This window comes from Schistocerca piceifrons, chromosome X (genome assembly GCF_021461385.2).
Source record: "Schistocerca piceifrons isolate TAMUIC-IGC-003096 chromosome X, iqSchPice1.1, whole genome shotgun sequence".
NCBI lineage: Eukaryota > Metazoa > Arthropoda > Insecta > Orthoptera > Acrididae > Schistocerca > Schistocerca piceifrons.
In genome coordinates this window covers 321,167,971-321,189,485 of record NC_060149.1, presented here as the reverse complement: position 1 = coordinate 321,189,485, position 21,515 = coordinate 321,167,971, and the positions used below count along the sequence as shown (strand labels likewise).

General features: G+C 42.6%; 1 protein-coding gene across 1 annotated transcript in view; it reads left to right on the top strand.

Annotated features, from left to right (window-relative positions):
* LOC124722337 overlaps positions 1-21,515 on the top strand; it is a 433,578-nt gene that overhangs the window by 348,465 nt on the left and 63,598 nt on the right. The window contains exon 12 of the mRNA XM_047247512.1: positions 14,344-14,638. Within this exon, the coding sequence (XP_047103468.1) occupies positions 14,344-14,638 (295 nt within the window). The remainder of the gene's footprint in view (positions 1-14,343; positions 14,639-21,515) is intronic.

Sequence of the window (21,515 nt, the reverse complement as noted above, 5' to 3'; positions counted from 1 at the left end):
CACAAAAGTGTTGGGCTCTTGACGCTCAAGGTGGTATATGGTAGAAAGATGCCTTTTGACGTTAAATTTGGGGAAAATTGGGAATCAATATGGCATTTTGTGAAAAGGTCAAAGGATCTGTGGAAGTGAGTCACGAAGGTAAATACTAAAGTCCTCGAGCAGCAGTGAAGGATAGGGATATGTACTGTTAGATTACTTGAGTATAGAATTGGCAGGCTGGTCATGTTAATAAGTCCCTATACGCCAAAGGACAAAACAAAGAAATTTCTTACACCTTAACAGGGGCCATATCAAATCGTATAAATAACACCACCTGTGAACATGCAGTTGCAGTTACGGATGCGAACTTCCATTGTCCTCATAGGATACATTAAACCTTTTAAGGGAACCCTTGACACGTTACCAAAAGTGTCAGTACTGTCAGCTACAGACAAAGCAAAAGGAAAAAGGAGAAAGAATAAGACAGAAGCTACCATGCAGGATGTATGCAAGGTGCCGTACGTACTCAGTTCATGCCAGCGAGTATCCATTTTTATGAGGTTTATAGAAAGATTTTACACAAAACGTGTTATGGCTATATCATTGTCCTAATTTAATTGAGTTATTATAATTTGTTAGTATAAGCACTATATGTGATGATGAACCATGCACATCCAACCTTGAGGAAGGGGGAGGGAGAAGAAACAGATTCCTTTCTCCCAGGTGGCCCTGCCACCACGTACAACTGTGATGAATCTGACATAGCCCTCCTTTTTTTCCAGAAGAACCACCAGACTTATTGTCAACTCAGAACCTATCTACTTGAATAGCTCCCAAACGCCAGACCTCTTCCATTCGTTGAATGAACTCACAGAAGCGCAGAAAGATTGTGTTACCCCTGAGCAATGTTCCAATAGGTTCAACAGTACCGCAAGGAGCAGGTCAGTAAGATTCTGACCACGAGTGTCTCAGTTTATGGTAGCACTGTGGTTCTGACCTTGCTTTACGTAATCTATGTCTACCTCAAATGTAAAATCGTCTGAGCTATTGCGTTTCCAGTGTAACAATTCCCAACAGACTGGGCTAACAATATACAATAACTATTAAATTATGGAAAGGCCAATGTACCATGCAGTTTATGTAGTGAATTCGAGTAAAAGTGAGAGGAAAATGTTGTATTTTGATAACAATTTATTAAACATATGCTAAGATATTTGTTGCCAATGTAGCAAGCCAGGGTCTTATGACGCTAGATACTGAGCGTCAGGACAGAGGGGAGCAAAGAATATTATGTTATCAGGAATGGTGGGAGTGTAAGCGACACTTTGTGGGTAGAGGAATGGGTCCTTTACTTGGCGAGGTGGTTTCACTCTCAGTCATTTATTGATACATAAAACCCTTTAAACAAACAGATTAATACAGAGTGTTTTAACTCGCTCAATTCCTCGTGGCAGTGGTGCGGCGCGGAGTCGTGGCGCGCAGATTCCCGTGACCGCTGATACGGCGACGGCTCCTGTTGCAGCAGAGAGCCAGGTGGCGTGTTCTTCCCTCAGTACCGTGCCCGTGAATCTCTGCGGCGGCGGCGCGGTTTTCTTGTGAATTCGCTGGTAGCATTATAAATAAGCGGCAACAGCATGGCGCGGAGTGCTCCGTCTCGGAATCGAACCAGCGACCCTCAGGTTCGGCGTCTTCTAGTGTAGTTCATCAACTTCTAGGTTCACAGGTGACGCATTCGGTGAGGCCGCAGTCCCTTCGCCCTGACCAGCCGCCTGGGTGAGTACCACACGAATTTCTTTCTGTTAACACCTGGGATGGCCTCTTCTGCGTTGATGTAATGGCGTGGTACCGACATCTTCTGTCTACCATGGTAGCGGCTAAGTCGTTGCAGCGATGTATGACGACCATTGACTAGCCATGAGTTCGCTCGTCCAGGCGACGTTTCTTCGTCTCTTTTTTCTCCCCTCACAGGACCACCTCATGCCCGTTTGTCGGAGGTATATATTTGGTTTTGCTGCCAATCTCGCAAAGTTTCTAGGTGGCGACTGACTCTTCTGTCGTTGATTTATGCTTCTCACGTTGGGCAGACGTGTGACCTATGTCGACGCACATGCCGGCTTTCCTTGTTTTACCTCGATGCTTGCGTGGTCGGGTATTGCCCTGTCGTCCTCCTTCGCATCGCCAGATACATCACGTACGTGAGTTCAGCATGGTGACAGTTCCTGGAGCACTGAACGCCGATGTGCGAACTGCGCTGGTTGTTGTTCTCCTTGGAACCAGTGCTCGTCTGCTTGGTCTTTGATCTGTCGAACTGCTGACTGCTGCTTCGCAAACTACGCTGGTCATCGGCCTCCTTGTTCGACTGCTGCGGCTTCCGAATATTGTGGCATAACATGTCAAAGTCTCTTAAAATGTATTTTTCTGCCGGACCTCTGCTCTGAACAACCATAAATAATACATAATTACTAATCATAAGTAACACATAATTATTATGCATAATTATTGTACATCCTACACCTATAAACGTATATAGATCATAATTCAGAGAACAGGTTTCTTCAAGGAGGGAGGAGTGTTGCACAAAGACTCCATCGATTGCAATGAACTGGCTCCATCAACGCTCAGTAAAACGACGTCATACGTAGGCTGCACATTCAGCCTTGGCTATACTGCATATTACAGTTTAAATACTGTCTTTCCCAGTGTGGCCATGGAGAACTGGATGCCGAGGTCTGCAACTGCTAACTGGGAGAACAACCCACATTAGCAGCAATGGCCATTGTCATCAGCAAAGCTTGAACGGAATTGTGTCAGCCTCAGCTCCTGGCAGCCTGATTAACTCATCGTCGCAATGTACCGCACTGGGAAGGACGGTGTTTGAACCATAACATGCTGAATGGCCAAGATCTAAGGTGCATGCCAGAACTGGGCGGCGATCAGCGATGATGAGGGCCCTCAGGAATCAGTGTACAGCAATAAACAGGCTTTGCATCCTTAGAACAGGCTCGAACATGCACCCCACTAGAAGATAGCAGAAGACAATCGCCAGCAGATGAGCTAGTGCTGCGAAGGCACCAACTTGTGTGTATAGATGAGGTGCGCACCTGCAGTTTCTGAAGACGGAGTCCTTGGAAGGAGACAGGCTGCTGCATCTGGCAGTGCAGTGGTCTTCACTTCTAAGTTAACAGCTGCTGAAGATCGAGGTGTTCGGCACCACTTACTGTGTATAGAATGTTGGCAAGCATCTAAGAACATCTGAGAATCAGGGACTGATCTGTAGGGGGGAGGGGGGGGGCTATTCTTGAGAGTCTAATGGCCTGCACTTCCCAAACAGTAGCACTTTCACCCCGAAAGGGGCGATGATGAGGTTATTCATTGTGATTTTCTTCGCTGATGACAACGGCCATCACTGCTAATGTGAGCTGCCGTCGCAGCCAGCAGCTGCTCACCTCGGCACCCGGTGCTCCAACTGTCACCTGCATCATCAAGGGGAACAGCCTCTCACCTATTGCAATCCAATCTCTGTAACAAAATGAATGGTTCACTGAGAGGTTCCAGCCACCACCTCGACATTTGACACCAACAATACATTAACTGTAAAAGTACTTACTTGTTACTGTAGATTATGGTATAAAGAAACGGTCTGTGATGTACATAATATTCCACTTTTTGGAAAACATACTGAGGATGAGAAGTTTGAATACATGATTCGTTTCATAGTAGTTCCTATTCTTTCCTCACTACTTAATTAATTAAAGTGAAATAAGGCATATTCCTGTCATGCCACGTTGCTGCATTGGACACTCTAAAGCACAAGTTGTTCCACGTTAATTTACCATTAAGAGGTTTGCTTGCCTCGTGTGTTGTCTTCTTCTACATTGGTCTTGGCTGCAAACGAGCATACAATCGTCTGTGTATAATGGATGGGCAGGTGGGAAATCTCAACGCTAGTTTAATAAAAATCTCGAAATAATGCAAAGCTATCTTGCTTTTTAAAAGAAAAATTCAGGAAAAAACAGTCTTTAGTGCCAGTCAAACGGCAATAATTGAATGTAAATTCGTGGGTCCCAGCTATCAAGTATCCAGCAAGATTTCCAGTTTTCTTTTGAATGCATACTATCAGAACCCATAAATCCCTCATACTCCCTGCATGAAAGCTCGTTTATGAACTGCTTGCACAGAGTACGTCTCTGATTGGTTAATTTAACCGTTCAATGTCAGACATTCTCAACAAAATTCTAATCAAAATGTGTGCTTTATTTTGAAATTACTGAAATCATAGTTAGGTTCAAATGGCTCTGAGCACTATGGGACTTAACTTCTGAGGTCATCAGTCCCCTTGAACTTAGAACTACTTAAACCTAACTAACCTAAGGACATCACACACATCCATGCCCGGGGCAGCATTCGAACCGGCGACCGTAGCAGTCGCGCGGTTTAACTTTTTTTTTTAAATGTTAAGGATAATAAGTTGCCATCTCTTCATCTAAGAATAGATGATGAATGTAGCTAGCCGCTAACTTTGTGTAATGTCTTGTCTGTATAGCCGTGTATCTGTTGCCTTTAAGATCCCTTCACCTTCACACATAAATCTATAAGACATGCGAAAAGTTAGACTAATGGAGGATTATTAGTATTATCTCTATTTTCATTCGCTCTCTCTCTTTCTCTCCTTTATCTATGTACAGTTTTTAATATAATATTTCATTACGTGAAATCAGCCAAATAGAATCTTTGGTGGAGTCCTTCGTCTTGGTAATCAGCGGCTGGCTTGCTGTAAGAGATCTTTACATTTATTATTACTGTTAAACACTGCATCCAGTCGGGAGAGTCAATCGTGTGGACAATTTGTTCCTTTTACGAAAGATTGCGAATTCCAGACGTGTACGAAGCCTTTTTGGACGATTTAACACAGACTCAGTGATTGCAGGCTCTCTTAGACACAGCTGAAACTTCCCCACTAATTACAGGGCCAACGTCATCATCAAATGATTCAGAAAAAACTCATTCGTTCATTCACTCCAGAACAAAAAAGTCACAAACCTTATTTATGAAGGAAATTGTGTATTCAATCCATCTCCATTACATGTCCAGATCTCCGGTGATTGCACGTCTTAATTATTTTCCGTTTACAGTCTCTTTCTCTTCAAACAAACCGCTTGTGGCACAAATGTTAATTGGCTCGCTTTAGCGAGAAGAAAAGCAAAATATGTATCTCTCAGAAACACGTCAATCCCTCAACAGCTACTCCAGAAGCTGTCCTAGTTACCACTCTAACAACCATGGAGAATGCATATATGCATTTCTGTTATTTCAAAGAATAAACGCACCAGAAAATACTTTGGCGTCGTCGAGCTGTCGCCGCATATGTTACGAGAAAATCAGATCAGATAACTTTTCCAAAGTGAATGAATGTGGATGGTTTGATTGACAATGATTAATTGGTGCGTGGTAGAGGGTATTTTCTGTGGGGACATTACAGCGGTTCCAGACTGTAGCGCCTAGAACCGCTCGGCCACCCCTGCCGGCTCATAGCTAGGAAGCTGTTAGTGTGGATAATATCGACAGCCTAGTTCTATTCATATATAAACATTTAAACATCTGATATTAATAAACAGTGTTATGTGTTTGTCAGCAAGTCTCACATTGTGAATCAAAGTAGTCTCTGTTTGCACCAGTATGACACAGCTCCTTCTCACATCTCTGTTCTCATGCTCCATGACCATTTATCGCTTTATGGGATGTAGACTGCTACTGATTCTTTTTGTTGATGTAGGGAAGTATAAGATTTTCCACACTCTACAATGAAATCTCATACAATATAGGTTGACATGGAGCATTAATGCCACACAGCACCAGAATCGTGACTCGAGGCAATTCTAGTTGAGCTGCTGTTTTAATAGCCCATGTCTGCCCGGATGGCGTCGGTAGAATTGGATATTCCCACGAATGGAAACAACGGTAGTTGAATACCGTAACTCAGTACACTTAGAAATTTCAAACACTTCACATCTGTTACAGAAATATGAGCCATATTCCACACCAATTACTCCAACACAAATGTATTTTCCTCTTGTTCTCTTTGAATGTATTAATTACTATCGGTTTCACTTCGAAATAGGATCAATTCTTTGTGAGGACTCATGATGATGAGTCTATTATCCTCAAAGAACCCCACATATACTTTCAGTGGGATACACACACTAAAATGGTTACTTATCGATCCATCTATGAACCATCCTGCATTCTGCAGACCATTCAAGGCTGAAATTTATGTGGAAACATTTTTTGAGGGTCGATGTGATTCCAGTAATTCTTGTGCAGCCGATGCCATTAAGTTCAGATTTTATTTCTCGAAACAGAAAAGTGAACACATTATGTGTAAGTTGCGATGCTGCTGCTGTAGAGCTTCCATCTTTCTTCATGAATATTCATTCCAAGTATGGGAAATTGTTGCTCGGAATTGTTAAATCCTCTTATTGTTCAATGAGAATCCTTAGCTCATAATCATTGTTAGTCACTGATGAAGCAAATACTTCGCGGGGCTATCATATTGAACTTGGGACTGTTACGAGGCTCAGGTAAGCAAGGTAGTGCCGTGATAGCAGCACTGTTGGCGGCGATGCTTCTGCGTCTGGTGCTAGGCTGGTGTCGGACGGTATGGTGACAGCTACTGAAGGTTCTGTTGTAAACAGTTTGGCGTATTTGTGTGTTGATGCAGGTTATTTTTGTCTAGGCTCCAGAGGAAGTGTCATTAGCGGACCAGAGCTGCGGCAACACATGGTACACAGCTGTATGATTTGTGACTGTGCCATCAGGAAATTCAGCATCCCATCCCTTCTGAGGTAAGAGATGGCATAGTCATCTCAAAGAAGACATGGCTGCCAAATGGAGTATGTGCTCTGGAACCAGGGAGCACTGGCCAAGGCAAGCCTGATGGGGCCACAACTAACGGTACACCACAGCGCTGGTGTCTTTCAGTGGTGCTGTGTAGTGGCTTTCGTGCCTCATGGCTCTGGTACGTCATATATTTGGTGCACTGTGACGCCATTATCCAAGGCCCTGGTGTGTCAAGGTGCTGGTATTGGTCTGGAACCAGTGCAACATCATGAGATGGGTGGCCTGTCCAGGAGGAAGGAGAGTGGGATAATAGGAAAAGCATGTGGGATGCTGCAGAATGCTGTAGAAGCGACCTGACAAGAATGGGTCAGTGCACTCATAACCGAGGGTCGGCAGCCTGCAAGAACCGGACCAGAAGGATGTAGCGCCTGCATTGTGACACTGGAGTCAATTGTGCCACTAGAGGTGATGGAGCTGCTGGAGGTAGTGGTGCCACTGGAGGTGTTGATGCTGCTGGAGGTGATGGTGTCATTGGGGGCGATAGTGCCTGTGGAAAGAAGGTGCCACTGGAATGGAAGGTGCCACTGGAGATGAAGCTGTTGCTGTAGGTGATGGTGCCACTGGAGGTGGTGTGGTGCCACTGGAGGTGGTGGCGCCGCTGGTGGCAAAGGAGTTGCTGGGTGTGAAGGTGACGCTAGAGGGTAAGGTGCCACTGGAGAGAAAGGAGGGCCTGGATGGAAAGGTAACACTGGAGGGGAACGTGCTGCTGGAGCGACGGTGCCGCTGGACGTGAAGGTGCTAATGGAGCAATTAAAAACACAGGGAAATGGCGTGAGGATATCGAATAATGGAAATTTGGAATCATGCTGTGGCCAGAGGGCGGAGAAAGGCTGTGAGGTGGTGGAAGCGCAGAAGGCTTTGAAAATGTATATAAGAATGAAGGAATGGAAAATGTCTAGGAGAGGCATGGAGGATGCCGCAGAGCTTGTAACATGTTGAGGAGGGATGTGGAGGACGTCACAGTATATGTAAGGTGTCGAAGGATGATTCACGCTATCAAGGATGATGCCTCGGAACGGAGAGTGTGAACTGTAGCACGAGAATTATCAGAACAAGCATTGAATTGGGCCTGCAAATGGACATAGGACAGGGTAACAGGTCCTGCTCCTGATTAATGGACTGCAGAAAAAATTGGATAGAGATGATCACCAGAAACAAGAAGAAAACTGAAAAGAGACAGTGAACATTGAGAGGACACACATGAGGCAAAAATCAACAACAGTCGTAAGTAGTGCATAGATATGGGAGGTTACTCTTGGCAAGCACAAAAAGACTGACAGACTGGACACTAGTCAGTCTGAATATGGAATCCCCAAGCCAAGTGTCCTCGTCGCTATTCTTGTGGTAACGAGAACACTGAATGTTCGATCCTTGCTGCTGCAGACTGTGACTAACTTAGCAAATTTGGAACCTCATTATCATTGTAGACACAAGGAGCGTGCAAACGTTGCTCCACATCACTGCTGTAATGTGGGCCAAAGAGGCAACAAACGTTGATCCTCATTGCCATTATGATGAGGCAAGGACGTAGCAAACAGCCATCTTCCTCACCATTGCAGTGGCAAAATGATGGAGCATTGGTGATCCTCATCACAACTGCAGTATTCATCACTGAGGGGAACAACACTTTGCGATTGCTGTGAGCATGTAGCCAACAACAGTGGAACTTTATGGAGTCTAAAAACTAAAATACAATAATTGTTTCGTGGAGCCAGAGTCGGCATTGTTCAGTTCAGTCTGATGGGTACTCACTTACGCACTCGATTGTGATAGCAGGTAATCACTGACATTGGACTCAAATGTCTCAGTGGGTAATCACTGAAATTGCATAAGGATGTTTGTATGTGGATCAAGTCCATGATGATAGTGTCCCGTGATGGAGTGAGCTCGGTGAAAAGTCAGAGACAAAATTCCACAAAACGGTGAGCCGTGGAGGACTCCAATTGATGGATTGCTAGATGTAGCCTGTGTATAGCATGGAGCGTAGAGAGCACTCGGTAGAAGAACTCTGACTGAGGAACCATTGTGTGCTGTTGCAGTAAGGCCTGGTGTGCGAACTGACTGCAGGGCAGTCGGGAGGCGACCTAAATACTCGTCCGGTGGAAGGATACTGGCAGAGGCACATGACTCACGAAAACGTGATAGTGCGTGATGGCAGCGCTGTTTGCGGCGATGGTTAAGCCTCTGGTGGTAAGGCTGCTGCCACATAGTACGTAGTGGCTGCTGGAAGCTCGGTTGTAAACAGCGCAGTGTCTTTATGTGTTGCTGCTGATTACTATCATCCAATCTCCGGAAGAAGTGTTGTTAGCGGACCAGAGTGGCGGCAACCCGTAGTACACAACTGTATGTTTGGTGACTGTGTCGCCAGGGGATACAGCACGGGCGCCTTCTGATAATTATTACTTCATAAACCTAAGGTTAACGACTCTACTTCTCTTGCTCTCCAACCAATCCTCCATGCTTCCCAAATATCCCTCCAGATACACCTTCGCCTCCTGATGTAATTATTGCTACCTGGAAACATAGTTTCTGTCTCAGAGACATCCACCTCGCCATCAACAACCAGCCCATTCATCTTAATAATGCACTTAAATATTTCTTTCCGATCTACGCTTCCCTTCGTGATATAACTATTGGCTGCAGCGTCGATAAGTGGGAAATTGGTCGCCCTATGTCTTGTATTGCAGAAGCAATGTACGTCTTACTAGAGAAGTGCGTGACTTCGGACGCCCAGAACCGCTCTAAAATGTGCTTAGAATGTAAATCGCTCGTTCCTGAAACAGTGGTACGAGCCATTCGAACGCAAAAGTACACACACGTCTTATCACAAGAGATATCTGAATGAACTTTGGTAATGTGAAGTAACAAAATGTCGTTTTACTATAACCAAAACTGCACATATTTCATTCTTGTGACTTATTGCTCTGTTTCCCTCTGCTTAAAATAGCTCCGCTATCTGAACAACGACCTTTTTGTACATACCTGTAAGCATTAACATCCATTCAGTCTTCAAAGTGCAGGTGCAGGATTTCAGAGTAGTGTTCAAAACTAAGTGGAGGAGAACCATATGCGCATCTGAATAAAGCCACTTTTTGATATTCAGCATGTCTTCTGCATTCACGTACTCCAATATCAACGCTGCAACAATTACGATTTCAAACGATGAACTCGCATGTCAATGTCATAACTTGCTTTACTTGCTTTTGCCAAGCATATTGTAATATAGGCTTGTACTTCGGTACAGAAAGTTTACTGTATAGCACAGATTTAAGTCTGATGATGGAATAACGATCGTGTAACTTTATTTGTACTACACAGCACGTCCCAACTTTGCCTCTAACATTTTGATAACGTTCTTGGGATTAATTCGCCTCATGACACAGGTGTTCATTCTATACACTCATTTTTCTTTCTTCAACAATTTTTTACTTGGGCTTCCATCCTTGCCTACAACCATCCTTCCTCTCACGAAACGTGCGTTCATCAATTAGGCTCCAATGCCATTGTTAATATATGTGTTTTTCCGTATACTACAGCAATAATAGAAAATCTTCTGAGGCATAAACTGTAACCTCCTGCTGTTAAAATTGTCGAATAAAAATGCTGTCGTTCTTACGGATTCATAAAGGAATAAAATTCCTTTAGGAAAAATAAATTCAAAGTAGACACGTGTTATTCTGTGTGAAATAAAATGCATTACTTCGTACTTGGAAAGACACTGAAGTCTTTTTCTCGACGATATCGAATAAAATAACTATATTTGCAGTAAAATAATTTATTTCTTCCGTATGAATAAAAGCAATCCTCTCCGTGACAAATGAACAGGATGAGGCCTGCAAAAAACGTGAGAGAGACTGGGTTTAGGTATGTCAGCTTCCTGGACTGGGTTCTGACAGGGGTATATATTATTTGCACATTGTATCAAAGAAAACGGAATGGTTTACAAGACTTGATTAATTACATGTCGGATTTGGAATCGGAAAACTGTAAATTATTCTAATCTAGACATATTAAAAACTGATAGAAACGCTACCACTAGAAGAATCAGACTACCATTAATATTCCTACACACGGAAGGCACCTTACTTTGGCCTTTAAAAGGCAGTTTTTCAGTATTATATTTGACGAATTGTCTGTTAGTTCATTTTATTGTTGGGAAATTAATGACTGTGTATGTCTTTATTGGTTAAATACACTGAGCCACCTATATCCATTTCAAAGTTTCTTGGAATGCTGCTCAGAAATAACGCTAGAGTCATTTTTATCGGTGCTATATTTTCCTCGCTGGATACGGGAACGAAGTTGATGTGCGAGAGACATTGGCTAAAATGGCTGATTATGCTTCACCTGACGACAAATTTTTAAACACTGTACAATTCTTACAACTGTGTTCGCAGTAGCACTTGATAGACGAATGACTTGGTTGCGTATAACGCTAAGAATAATCTTCTTTAACACTGCTTGTTAATGACAACGATAAGGAGGAGCGATTACTTGGTTCCTTTGGCGACATCGTTTTTCTCGCGATAGTGTTTTCGAGTAATTCTGAGGAGCAGATGATAAATACGAGAATGGTTAATGACTAACATGAATTTTACGATTCTGTATGAAACATTTTCCTCGCATGTTGGCTGTATCCACGTCTTCATCGATAACCTGTTGTGCCGCTATTGCACTATTTCCAGGACGTCCTCAAATCACGACTCGTACATCTAGCCCATGGCTGCTCTCTCTGCCTGAGGAGCTAAGTGAATGGCTACATCTCTTGTGCCGGAAGATTAATTGCACTATTCATTTTGGCGCTGAAAGTGAGAACGTCGACCAAGGTTTTTTAAATAGGCAATTGTCAGCTGACTATCCATGTTCTGAAATTTTCTGATGAAACGTAAAGCAAGTGGTCACTATATGAGACTTCACATTGTAATAGTAGAAGACCATAAACCGGAAATTTCGTCATAATCTTTGGAATCCGTCCATATTTTAAAAATGGATGTATGGATGTCCATAGATATGTTCCACATTTCCTCGCAAACCGCTCCACCGATTTTAACCATACTTGATACACATATCACTTGCTGTCTGTCAACAATCGCTGTTGGAAAAAGAACCACATATGTCTCATAGTTCAGGAGAATGACGTCATGAACAATAAGATATGTGGGAAACTGCTGCATCGTGGATGACGTTTGAATTTATTGGTACTATGCCACTAACTCTCTTCGCAACACATTTTACAGAAAGTATCTGTATATGCCGATGAATGTATCTATAAAATTATATCCTTGTATGAAACGTAGATCAGGAGATATGATGTCATAAAAACTGACATGCGTGAAAAACTGCCGTATCATGTGTCACGTTTGAATGTATTGCTTATTTGCCAACAACTCTATTAGCAACATCTTTCGCAGACGGTATCCACATATGACGCTGAATGTACCTACACAAATACATTATTGTATGACACATAGATAGAGAGGTATGTTACAAAAATTGAGACTCGTGAAAAAACCTGCTTTATGTATGATGCTTTAATACATTTATTCCTTACTAACAAGACATTCCTACAGTCGAGGCAACGTAAGGAAATCCCTGACAACTGACAGCGCATTTCACACCTTTCAACTGCGAGGGCGCAGATGGCTGTAGGCGAAAACAATAGCCGTCTATAGAGTTATGAAGAGGCGTTGCCATAGAGGTATTTACAAAATCATTAAATAAACGTTACAGATAATTTGTATTTTTTATACTATGTTCCTTAATTTGGATACTGTACTTATACATTTGTACATTATCCATGTTTTTTGTACAACTGTTTCATAATGTCAAAGACGTTTCCTCGAATACATGGAAATTAATTTTTTTTTTTTTGTTTTCGTTTGTAATAGAAAGCTTTGCCAGCTAGTAGAGGATAAAAACAATCCTCGCTTTACAAAAGATTTACAAATTTCACATTACTGGAAGTATAGTATTAACCAATGCTGTTGTGCTTCTCAGTTTCCATTTGTTACTGCAAAACTGGCGAAAGAAAGTGGAGAAGCTGGCAACGCCGATTTGTCTCTATCAGTTGCTGTAGATATCGTTGCAGTTGTTCCATTTGTTGCTAAAGTTTTTGGTTTTGTTGCATCAGTTCTCTGTGGCGCTGTTACTCATCCTGACGTAGCTAGATTTGGGGCGCGAATTGGTGTAGCCAAAATTTTAGTTACTGTAGCTCCATTATAATTGAGACATTGTCATACTACGCGTGAATATTTCTCATCGCCATTTGGGATGAATACCAACTTTATTTGCACAGTAGCAATGTACGCGCTTGGTGCAGTATCTGAAAGTTCTTACGTGCCCGTTAAAACAGTTTCTGTCAAAATAACGCAGACCTCTGAAAAAGAATGATTACAACTGTGCATACACGTTTGACACGATACAATTGTGCGGTTCGTTACGAAATGTATGCGGATGGCTCATGATTTTATTTTCCGGATGAGTACGTCTGTTTTTATCCATGACCACATTTAGCCGGCCGCTGTGGCCTAGCGGCTCTAGGCTCTTCAGTCGGGAACCGCACTGCTGCTACGCTCGCGGTTTCGAATCCTGCCTCGGGCATGGGTGTGTGTGATATCCTTAAGTTAGTTAGGTTTAAGTAGTTCTAGGTCTAAGGGACTGATGACCTAAGATGTTAAGTCCCATAATGCTTACAGCCGTTTGAACCATGACCACTTTTAACTATGTCATTGGCGATTGGGAGGAAATTTGTAGCAGATTTTCTGCTTTTTAATCTGCCACAAATGCTCGATAATATTCACTTCTGGTTATTGAACAGCTACGAGGATAAGTTTCAAGGTCATCCACACAGCATGAGAGTTAGCAATGTGAACTGAAGCATTGTCATCACGGCACACGATGTACTTCGTAGATAACTAGATTTTCATCATACAGTGAAGTTTTCACTTTAAATATACAAATAATTGTTGGGCGTACTACATACTTGCTCAATATCAATGTGACAAACTTAACACAGCAAAAAAACAGTTATGTCTTAAGGATCATACTCTAAATGAAACGCTCCGTTCTGAAGCTGTAATTCTGTGCGTTATATGTTCTAGATTGTCCGATCGCGAAGACCATTTGCAGTGAAAAATACACAGGTTTCAGTCAGGATCTATCCCAGGGTTTTAAACTGTAATGAATACTCAAATTATTTTGTACAATTAACAAACAAGAAATGTTATCTACTCTAGCGCACATTGTGTGTAAGTAACCTTCAAGTGTTCTTATGAAAATTTGATGCACTTCACTGTAAGATAAGACAGCACTCTTCTCAGCAATATCCATCCAACTTTAAGCTATGATACTAATCTACTCTATTCAAATTTACTTCAAGCAGCGAGTATGATCGTAGTGATATCAGTGTTGGTTTGCGATTGATGTGTTATTGCAAATGCCCTGACTGATATGTATTTTCTTTTTTAGGAAATATTCCTGCACGTCCCAACAGAAGCTGTATTGGTGGCCGCTCGCTATATGCGCAGTAGAGTCAGAGCTCGATTTGTCTGTTACAAGAATGGTAAATTTTTTCGACCTCTGGGGTTTTACAACGTTTCTAGTAATGAAACAACACCCAAATTGAGATTCGCAACAGAAGAGCCAGTGATGTCAGTAACCATCTCCAATGTAAGCGTTGGGAACCTCAGTGAAGTGCTGACTTACAGTGTACCCAATATCTTCGGAGACACAAAGCAGATATGTGCCTATTGGGAAACGAACAGTAAGTAAATGATGTGTAGCACTTATATCCTCTAGATTACCAAATGTTATAGGCGTTATCTAACATAATGATTATGATGAAATTTTAATTTGATAAAATAGCATACAGTGTTTACTTAGTGATATATTCTGCTCCATTATCTACAACTGACACTCAACGTTTTAGAAATATGTGGATTTGAAATTCATGAAGGTAACATTCCAAATTTGACAAGTGTTCTCATGGTCCAAAGAATTCTCTCAAAGGTTGATACATACAGACTGAAAGGCGCAAGTTTGCAACAATGTGAGGAACACGAAATAACTTCCTAATAAATTTGAAGTCATGTGGCAATGTTAGCTGAGAGATGTAGAACGATAGGGTCCGTTTTATTTATTAGCGCACAATGACACCATTGATTCATTAAGAACGAGAATGGTGTTGTTTTAAAGGTATCTGTTGAACGTGCGTGACTGCGGCTAGTCCGTGCAGAGTTTAAAGTCGCGTTTGTGTTGTTGATGATGTTGAGTACACGGCACATATTGTAGTCTGCTCGAATGGTTCTAAAGGGGGCTTCGAACTTAGAATCCCACTCTGGTTGACTAATCGCCATTTAAAGTGAGACTACAGAGAAGTATGGAATTTAATTCAGAGCATTGGCACTGAAAATTTCTTCCATCACTTGAATTCGATCCGGTTCCCTCTGCATAAAGTGCCAGAGTACGAAAGTGTGTCCACAGCCTCAGCTACGGAGTGGTGAATTCCCAGAGTGCATCTGGATAGTTGTTTATGTCAAGTTAGCTACGAGCAAGCGTACATACTGGTGGTGCAGCAACACTTCTTGTAGTCTTTACTGTCGTTTTTCTTCGTTTATGACAGCAGGGTGGTAAAGCTCATGATAGTAACAGTCAGCAGTTGCGGCGATAAGCGCGGCAAGCAGTTTCTTGTACCCGGCATCTCATTTATCCTACCAGACGCTTAACATTATCTCCTTTGCACAAATAAAGATTTGAAACTGACTTGATTTTTTTGTTAATTGTCTGTCATTCCATTCTGTTTTTAGTTGAACTGAAGCCACCATTCATTATGAATGGTGAGCAGAAATGGTAGCTGCTAATCAGAGATAACTGATGAAGGGTGACTACGGAGGCACAACCGGCCACCAGCTGATCTGCGTTATCTTTCACTTAAGGTTTATGGTACACATACACCACATTTCTTACGTTGTCCAATGAATGTAAATGTTACTGAACGGTTAGCTGTTTACAGTATGCCACACATGACGGTTCTCGAGTTGACTGATACTGATCACTGTGGATTAAACTGTCTGCAAGCTATTCATCAATACCTGGTGAAAACATCACGAATTATTCACATTACTGAGGCCCTCCTTCAAACGACAATCATATTATTACTGAGTTTTCTCTGTAAAAGTCTAAACAAATATACTGGACAACATAGCTTCGTGAGCTCTTACATTTCAGCAAGACTCTTGAAATACTGGGTGTTTCAGAAATAAGCACAGATTTTTGTGAGAACATAGGCTGGATATAGGCAGTCATTTTAAGTATACGAGCGAGGCATCTCTGACTCATAGTTAGGGCGCTGGACAAAGCCAAAGCCCATTCGCTTTGCCTGGAGGGAACATCACTGTACTTTTTGATTACTGTAGTAAATACTCAAACCGGGCACCACTGACTTGATGGCATAAATCAAGCTGTCGAACCACAGAGCGATGGACATTGGGTAATGTTTCGTTGGCTTGATCTCGGCCGTCTCCTGCAGCAACAGCAGTTCGAGCTACGAGTTCTTCCACAGTGTTTACGAAAGTTTCATACGCAAGAGCCTTCACGTGGTTCCAAAGATAAAAATCAAGTGGTGTGAGATTTTGCAGGCCAGTAAAATGGAGGGCAGGCGTACCCCGAGGATTTTCACGAGACCATACATGGGAGTTGCGACTGTTGAACATTTCACGGGTGATAGTCGATTTATCAGTCCACAGAACAATGTTTGTGAAGTAGGGATTTAGAATTCTTTGCTGTGAGAACCATACTGCAGAGTCGCTCCGAACTGGAAAATCAGTGGGTAGAGGATGCTGTACCTTACACAACTTGTAGGGACGACGGTGATCATCACAGAGTTCTCCAAACACGCCAGAAGTAGCATTTAGAACATGATCAAGGGAACTCACACTCTCTGAATGGTTGTTGTCGAACATTTCGAGTATTGAAATCTTCCTGTAACGTGCCCCTTTCACGGAGACGACGATCCACAGCAGCAAATATTCTGGTAGTCTTATGTTTGAATAATGTTCTGCGTACAAACGCCGTGCTGCTTCCATAGTTCCTGCAGCACCAAGGGCTAAGTGCATACCTACAAATTCATTCTACGTGAAATGTTCCATGTTCTACGCATAACAACAAAGAGTAAACAATCTATTTGAACTTGCAAGTGCACACCATTGATTCATAACACACTACCTTACCTTTGGTCTTCGGTAGGGCGTGTCGCAATTAACGTCCGCAATTGTTTACACCTGTTTATAGATCCAGTTAAACTAAGAGTTTGAATTACTCGTACCAGTGTTCCTATAGATGCCGATGAGTTATTAACGAGAAAGAGAACAGTGGCGATTAGACTGAGGTACAACTTTTCTCGAAGGATGAGGTAGACTAGTACTTCGAGAAGATTCTAGAGGGCTTAGAGCAGCGGGATAACAGCCTTCTGACTAAGCACACAGAAAAAGAAGTTTGTTTTGAAAGACCACGCTTGTCGGTTTTGAACGCTGTAGATGGGTGGAAATGGTACAGTGCGAGTCCTTGATTATCCACCGCTGATTGTCATAGCAATGAAGTGGTGTGTACAGTATGTGCTTCTCCGTATACAATCAACACAGTGAGATAAGTCGACAGAGAAACGTGACAGAATGGGAGAAAGGAACTACCGTGTTGGACTTACCAACGACCACATCACGGATGAAGTTGCAAAATTTGTTGGTGATTCACTGGGTACTGTCCGATCCGTCTTATAGGAATAGTGTACCACTTGCAGTCATGTAACACGGCGTACGAGCAGTGGTCGTAAAAAGACCTTGGCAAGTGTCAGTGAATGCAGGTCTATCTCAGTCAGATCCCGAGCGAACATTGCAAATCTAACGGCATGAAATGGACATTTAGGGTCGACATCTCGCATTAGGCCATTGGCACGGCGGCATACGCAGCTGCATATATTCAAAGGGCCAAAGATATTTTTCTTGCCAAATGACCAAAGTCGTCTAGTGCGTCGAAGGCTCGATGAGGAGCTTATCCCGCAGCATGAGGACGGTACAGTTCATGCTGGAGGAGGTCCTGTGACTTTCACGAAGCGTTTTTGGGATCATGATTTGGAGCCACTCATCCATTTTACCATCAATATGAATCGGGATGGTTATTTCGACATTTTCTGTGACCAAGTGCTGTCCCTCCCACATCTTCATGATGAGTATGCTGTGGACACTACGGTCCACCAAGAGGACAACAGCTATCTTCACAAGGCTGCGCGTATACTTTCAGGATTTGATGAACAGTCAGGCATCCTATAGTACCTCGACTGTCTTGCAAAATCACCTAATCGTATTGCTACAGAACATTTCTGGGACTACTTTGAACCGTGGTTAATACTGAACAGTCACTGTCCCACAATTGGATAACTCCATAGCAGTGAGTGGCTTGAGCTGGACAAGGCATACCTGAAAAATCTTGTGGGCTCTCTTCCTAGCCGAATTGGGGCCATTATCAACGCTTGCGGCGGTATTAGCGTCATGTCTCCTGCACGTGACTACTTTCTAGACCGGTTTGTTTATTCACGTAGTTAATAAGTCTTCAGAGTGTATACAGCAGCCTCGAGGACTCTCCCCTCTCATGTTGACCTTCTTCAGGATTCACCAATGAGAATTTTGCTGCAGCACGAAAACAAGTGAAGGAAGATTTACGCGTATCACGTCGCAAGATGGAGGATCAGGACATTCAGTCCGCAATATTACATAAACATCAGTAAGGTTTATTCATTGTTAAGTACAACACTGCTGTGAACTCACCAGGCAAGCGACGTAGGGTGAGGTGTAAAAGCGTAGCACCACAACAGTACGAGTACGAGTACGTCGTTTGCTATCTGTCATCCGTTACTTGGAGTGTTGTGCATGTAAATAGGCTTATACCGGGTGTTTCAGAAATAAGTACAGAATTTTTGTGGGATGAGAGGGTGTATACAGGCAATCATATTGGGCATACGAACGTGGGGTCGCTACGCATATTTCCGACTTAGGCGACCACAAAAAGACATCGGTACACCTGGTGGTGCGATAACCGGCGGTACGCCTTCGTAAGTTTGGATGTCTAGTGCGAGGAAACATTACTGGTTTCCTTTGTCCTCATTCGATGCTGTGTTTGTGTACTTCGCTTCCACTTCAATGTAATTCGTAATCTAGTGTCATACCAAAGGTAAGGTAGTGTGTTATGAATCAATGGTGTGCACTTGCAAGTTCAAAAAGATTGTTTACTCTTTGTTGTTATGCGTAGAACATGGAACATTTCACGTAGAATGAACTTGTAGATATGCACTTAGCCCTTGGTGCTGCAGGAACTATGGAAGCAGCACGGCGTTTGTACGCAGAACATTATTCAAACGTAAGTCTACCAGAATATTTGCTGCTATGGAGCGTCGTCTCCGTGAAAGGGGCACGTTACAGGAAGATTTCAATACTCGAAATGTTCGACAACAACCCTCCAGAGAGTGTGAGTTCCCTTGATCATGTTCTAAATGCTACTTCTAGCGTGTTTGGAGAACTCTGTGTGATGAGCTGAGAAAAATACATTGTACCATGTGTAAAACATGTGAGCCGATTCAGTATTTTGTGCCGAGAAAAAGCGGGCACGTTTTTTTTCCCTTTCTGAGGATGGCGGTTTCACAACTTAATTTTTCAATAAATTTTTCGCAACTGTGTAAACGATAAACCTGATTTTCCATAGTAGCTGTACAGTGTCGTAATTCACTTTTTCCTCACTATTATCTCGAAGATAGGCTATTTTAAGTGGTACGAGAAAAATTAACAAATTTCACAGAAAAATTAACCACTCGATCACCGTAGCGTTAAGATACATTACCATGTAAGTGCTGGTGCAGCTGTATTCAAGTGAAAGACAACTTCACGGCTGAAGAGAAAAGTGAGACTCATTACAACATATTAAATTTAATTAAAGGTGATTAAATTTAAAAAATGCAGTAGTATCCAGTGATATACAGGGTGAAGAAAAATTCGCGGATGCGGACTTCGTAGCGCGTTTCCTCACACACTAGCAATACAAAAATGTCTCTCACAAAATTTCGTCCTACACATATTTAGAGCAGTAAATGGGCGCAAACGACTGCCAGTCTGGCAATACTGTAATCAAATGTGCTGTAATTATCTCTGTCAGGAGAGAGTAGTAGTGCTCTCCAGTTGACATAGTGGATAGCGTTTAGGGTTAGGATGCAGTAGGTCGTGGGTCCAATTCTGGGTCGATGCTTATTTGTTTTTATTTGTTAAAAGTAGTCTTTGTGGCACTATATCTGCATCTTGATCGTTATATAGCAATTACAGTGAGACTTCTACAAAGCAAATGCAGTTACCTACTACAAGCACAGAAATGAAAATACAGTCGTTTTCACTGGGTAAGCTTTTAGACAAACACTTTGCACGCCGTGGACACTAATTGTTTTGCACCACTGAGTCTACCAGATTCCAAAAATCTGTGTGTACGCTCCCCCAATGGTCCCATCGATTAATGCGAACTATTATTCTTGATACGTTTAGGTCTATTATATTTCGTTAGGGCCTTACGTGACCCGTAGGGCCTTGCAAATAATTTCGATGGGCCCATTCGGGGAGGGTACACAGGAAACAGGTTTTGAATCTAGTAGATGCAGTAGTGCGAAACAAGTCGCGGACACGACGTGCAAAAGGCTTCTTTAAACCTTGACCAATAAAAACGATTGTACTGCCGCTTCTGTGTTCGTAGTGTGTAACTGCAAATATTTTGTAGAAGACCCACTGTAATCGCTGTATGACGTTTAAGACTCCAGATACCGTACCACGCAGACTACTTTTAGCAAATAAAAACAAATAATCCTTGACCCAGAATCGAATCCTCAACCTCCTGCATGCTAACGCAAAATACTTGTGCACTAATTGCACAGCACTGCTGTATCTCCTGACAGAGTCAGTTACTGCACGTGTGATTATAGTGTTGCCAGATTGCCAATTTTGAACGTCCATTTACTGTCCGGAATACAATCAACACGAAATTTTATGAGAGACATTTTTGTATTGCCAGTATGTGACGAATCGCGCTGCGAAGCCCGAGTGCGCGAATTTTTCTTCACCCTTACACATGGTTCAGTCACAGTAATGCGATCACCGCCTATTTTCGACGTCAAAGTGCAATAACCACTCACAGATGGATTGCGGCAGCACTAGCAGTGGAGGATATACACTGAAGCGCCAAAGAAACTGGTATACGCATGCGTATTCACATACAGAGATATGGAAACAGACAGAATACGCCGCTGCGGTCGGCAACGCCAATGTAAGACAACAATTGCCCGACGCACTTGTAGATCGGTTGCTGCTGCTACAGTTGCAGGTTATCAAAATTTAAGTGAGTTTGAACGTGGTGTTATAGTTGGCGCACGAGCGATGGGAGACAATATCTCTGAGATAGCGATGAAGTGGGGATTTTCCCATGCGAGCATTTCACGCGTGTACCGTGAATACCAGGAATCCGGTAAAACATTGAATCTCCGACATTGATGTGGCCGGAAAAACATCCTACAAGAATGGGACCAACTACGATCGAAGAGAATCGTTCAACGTGACAGAAGT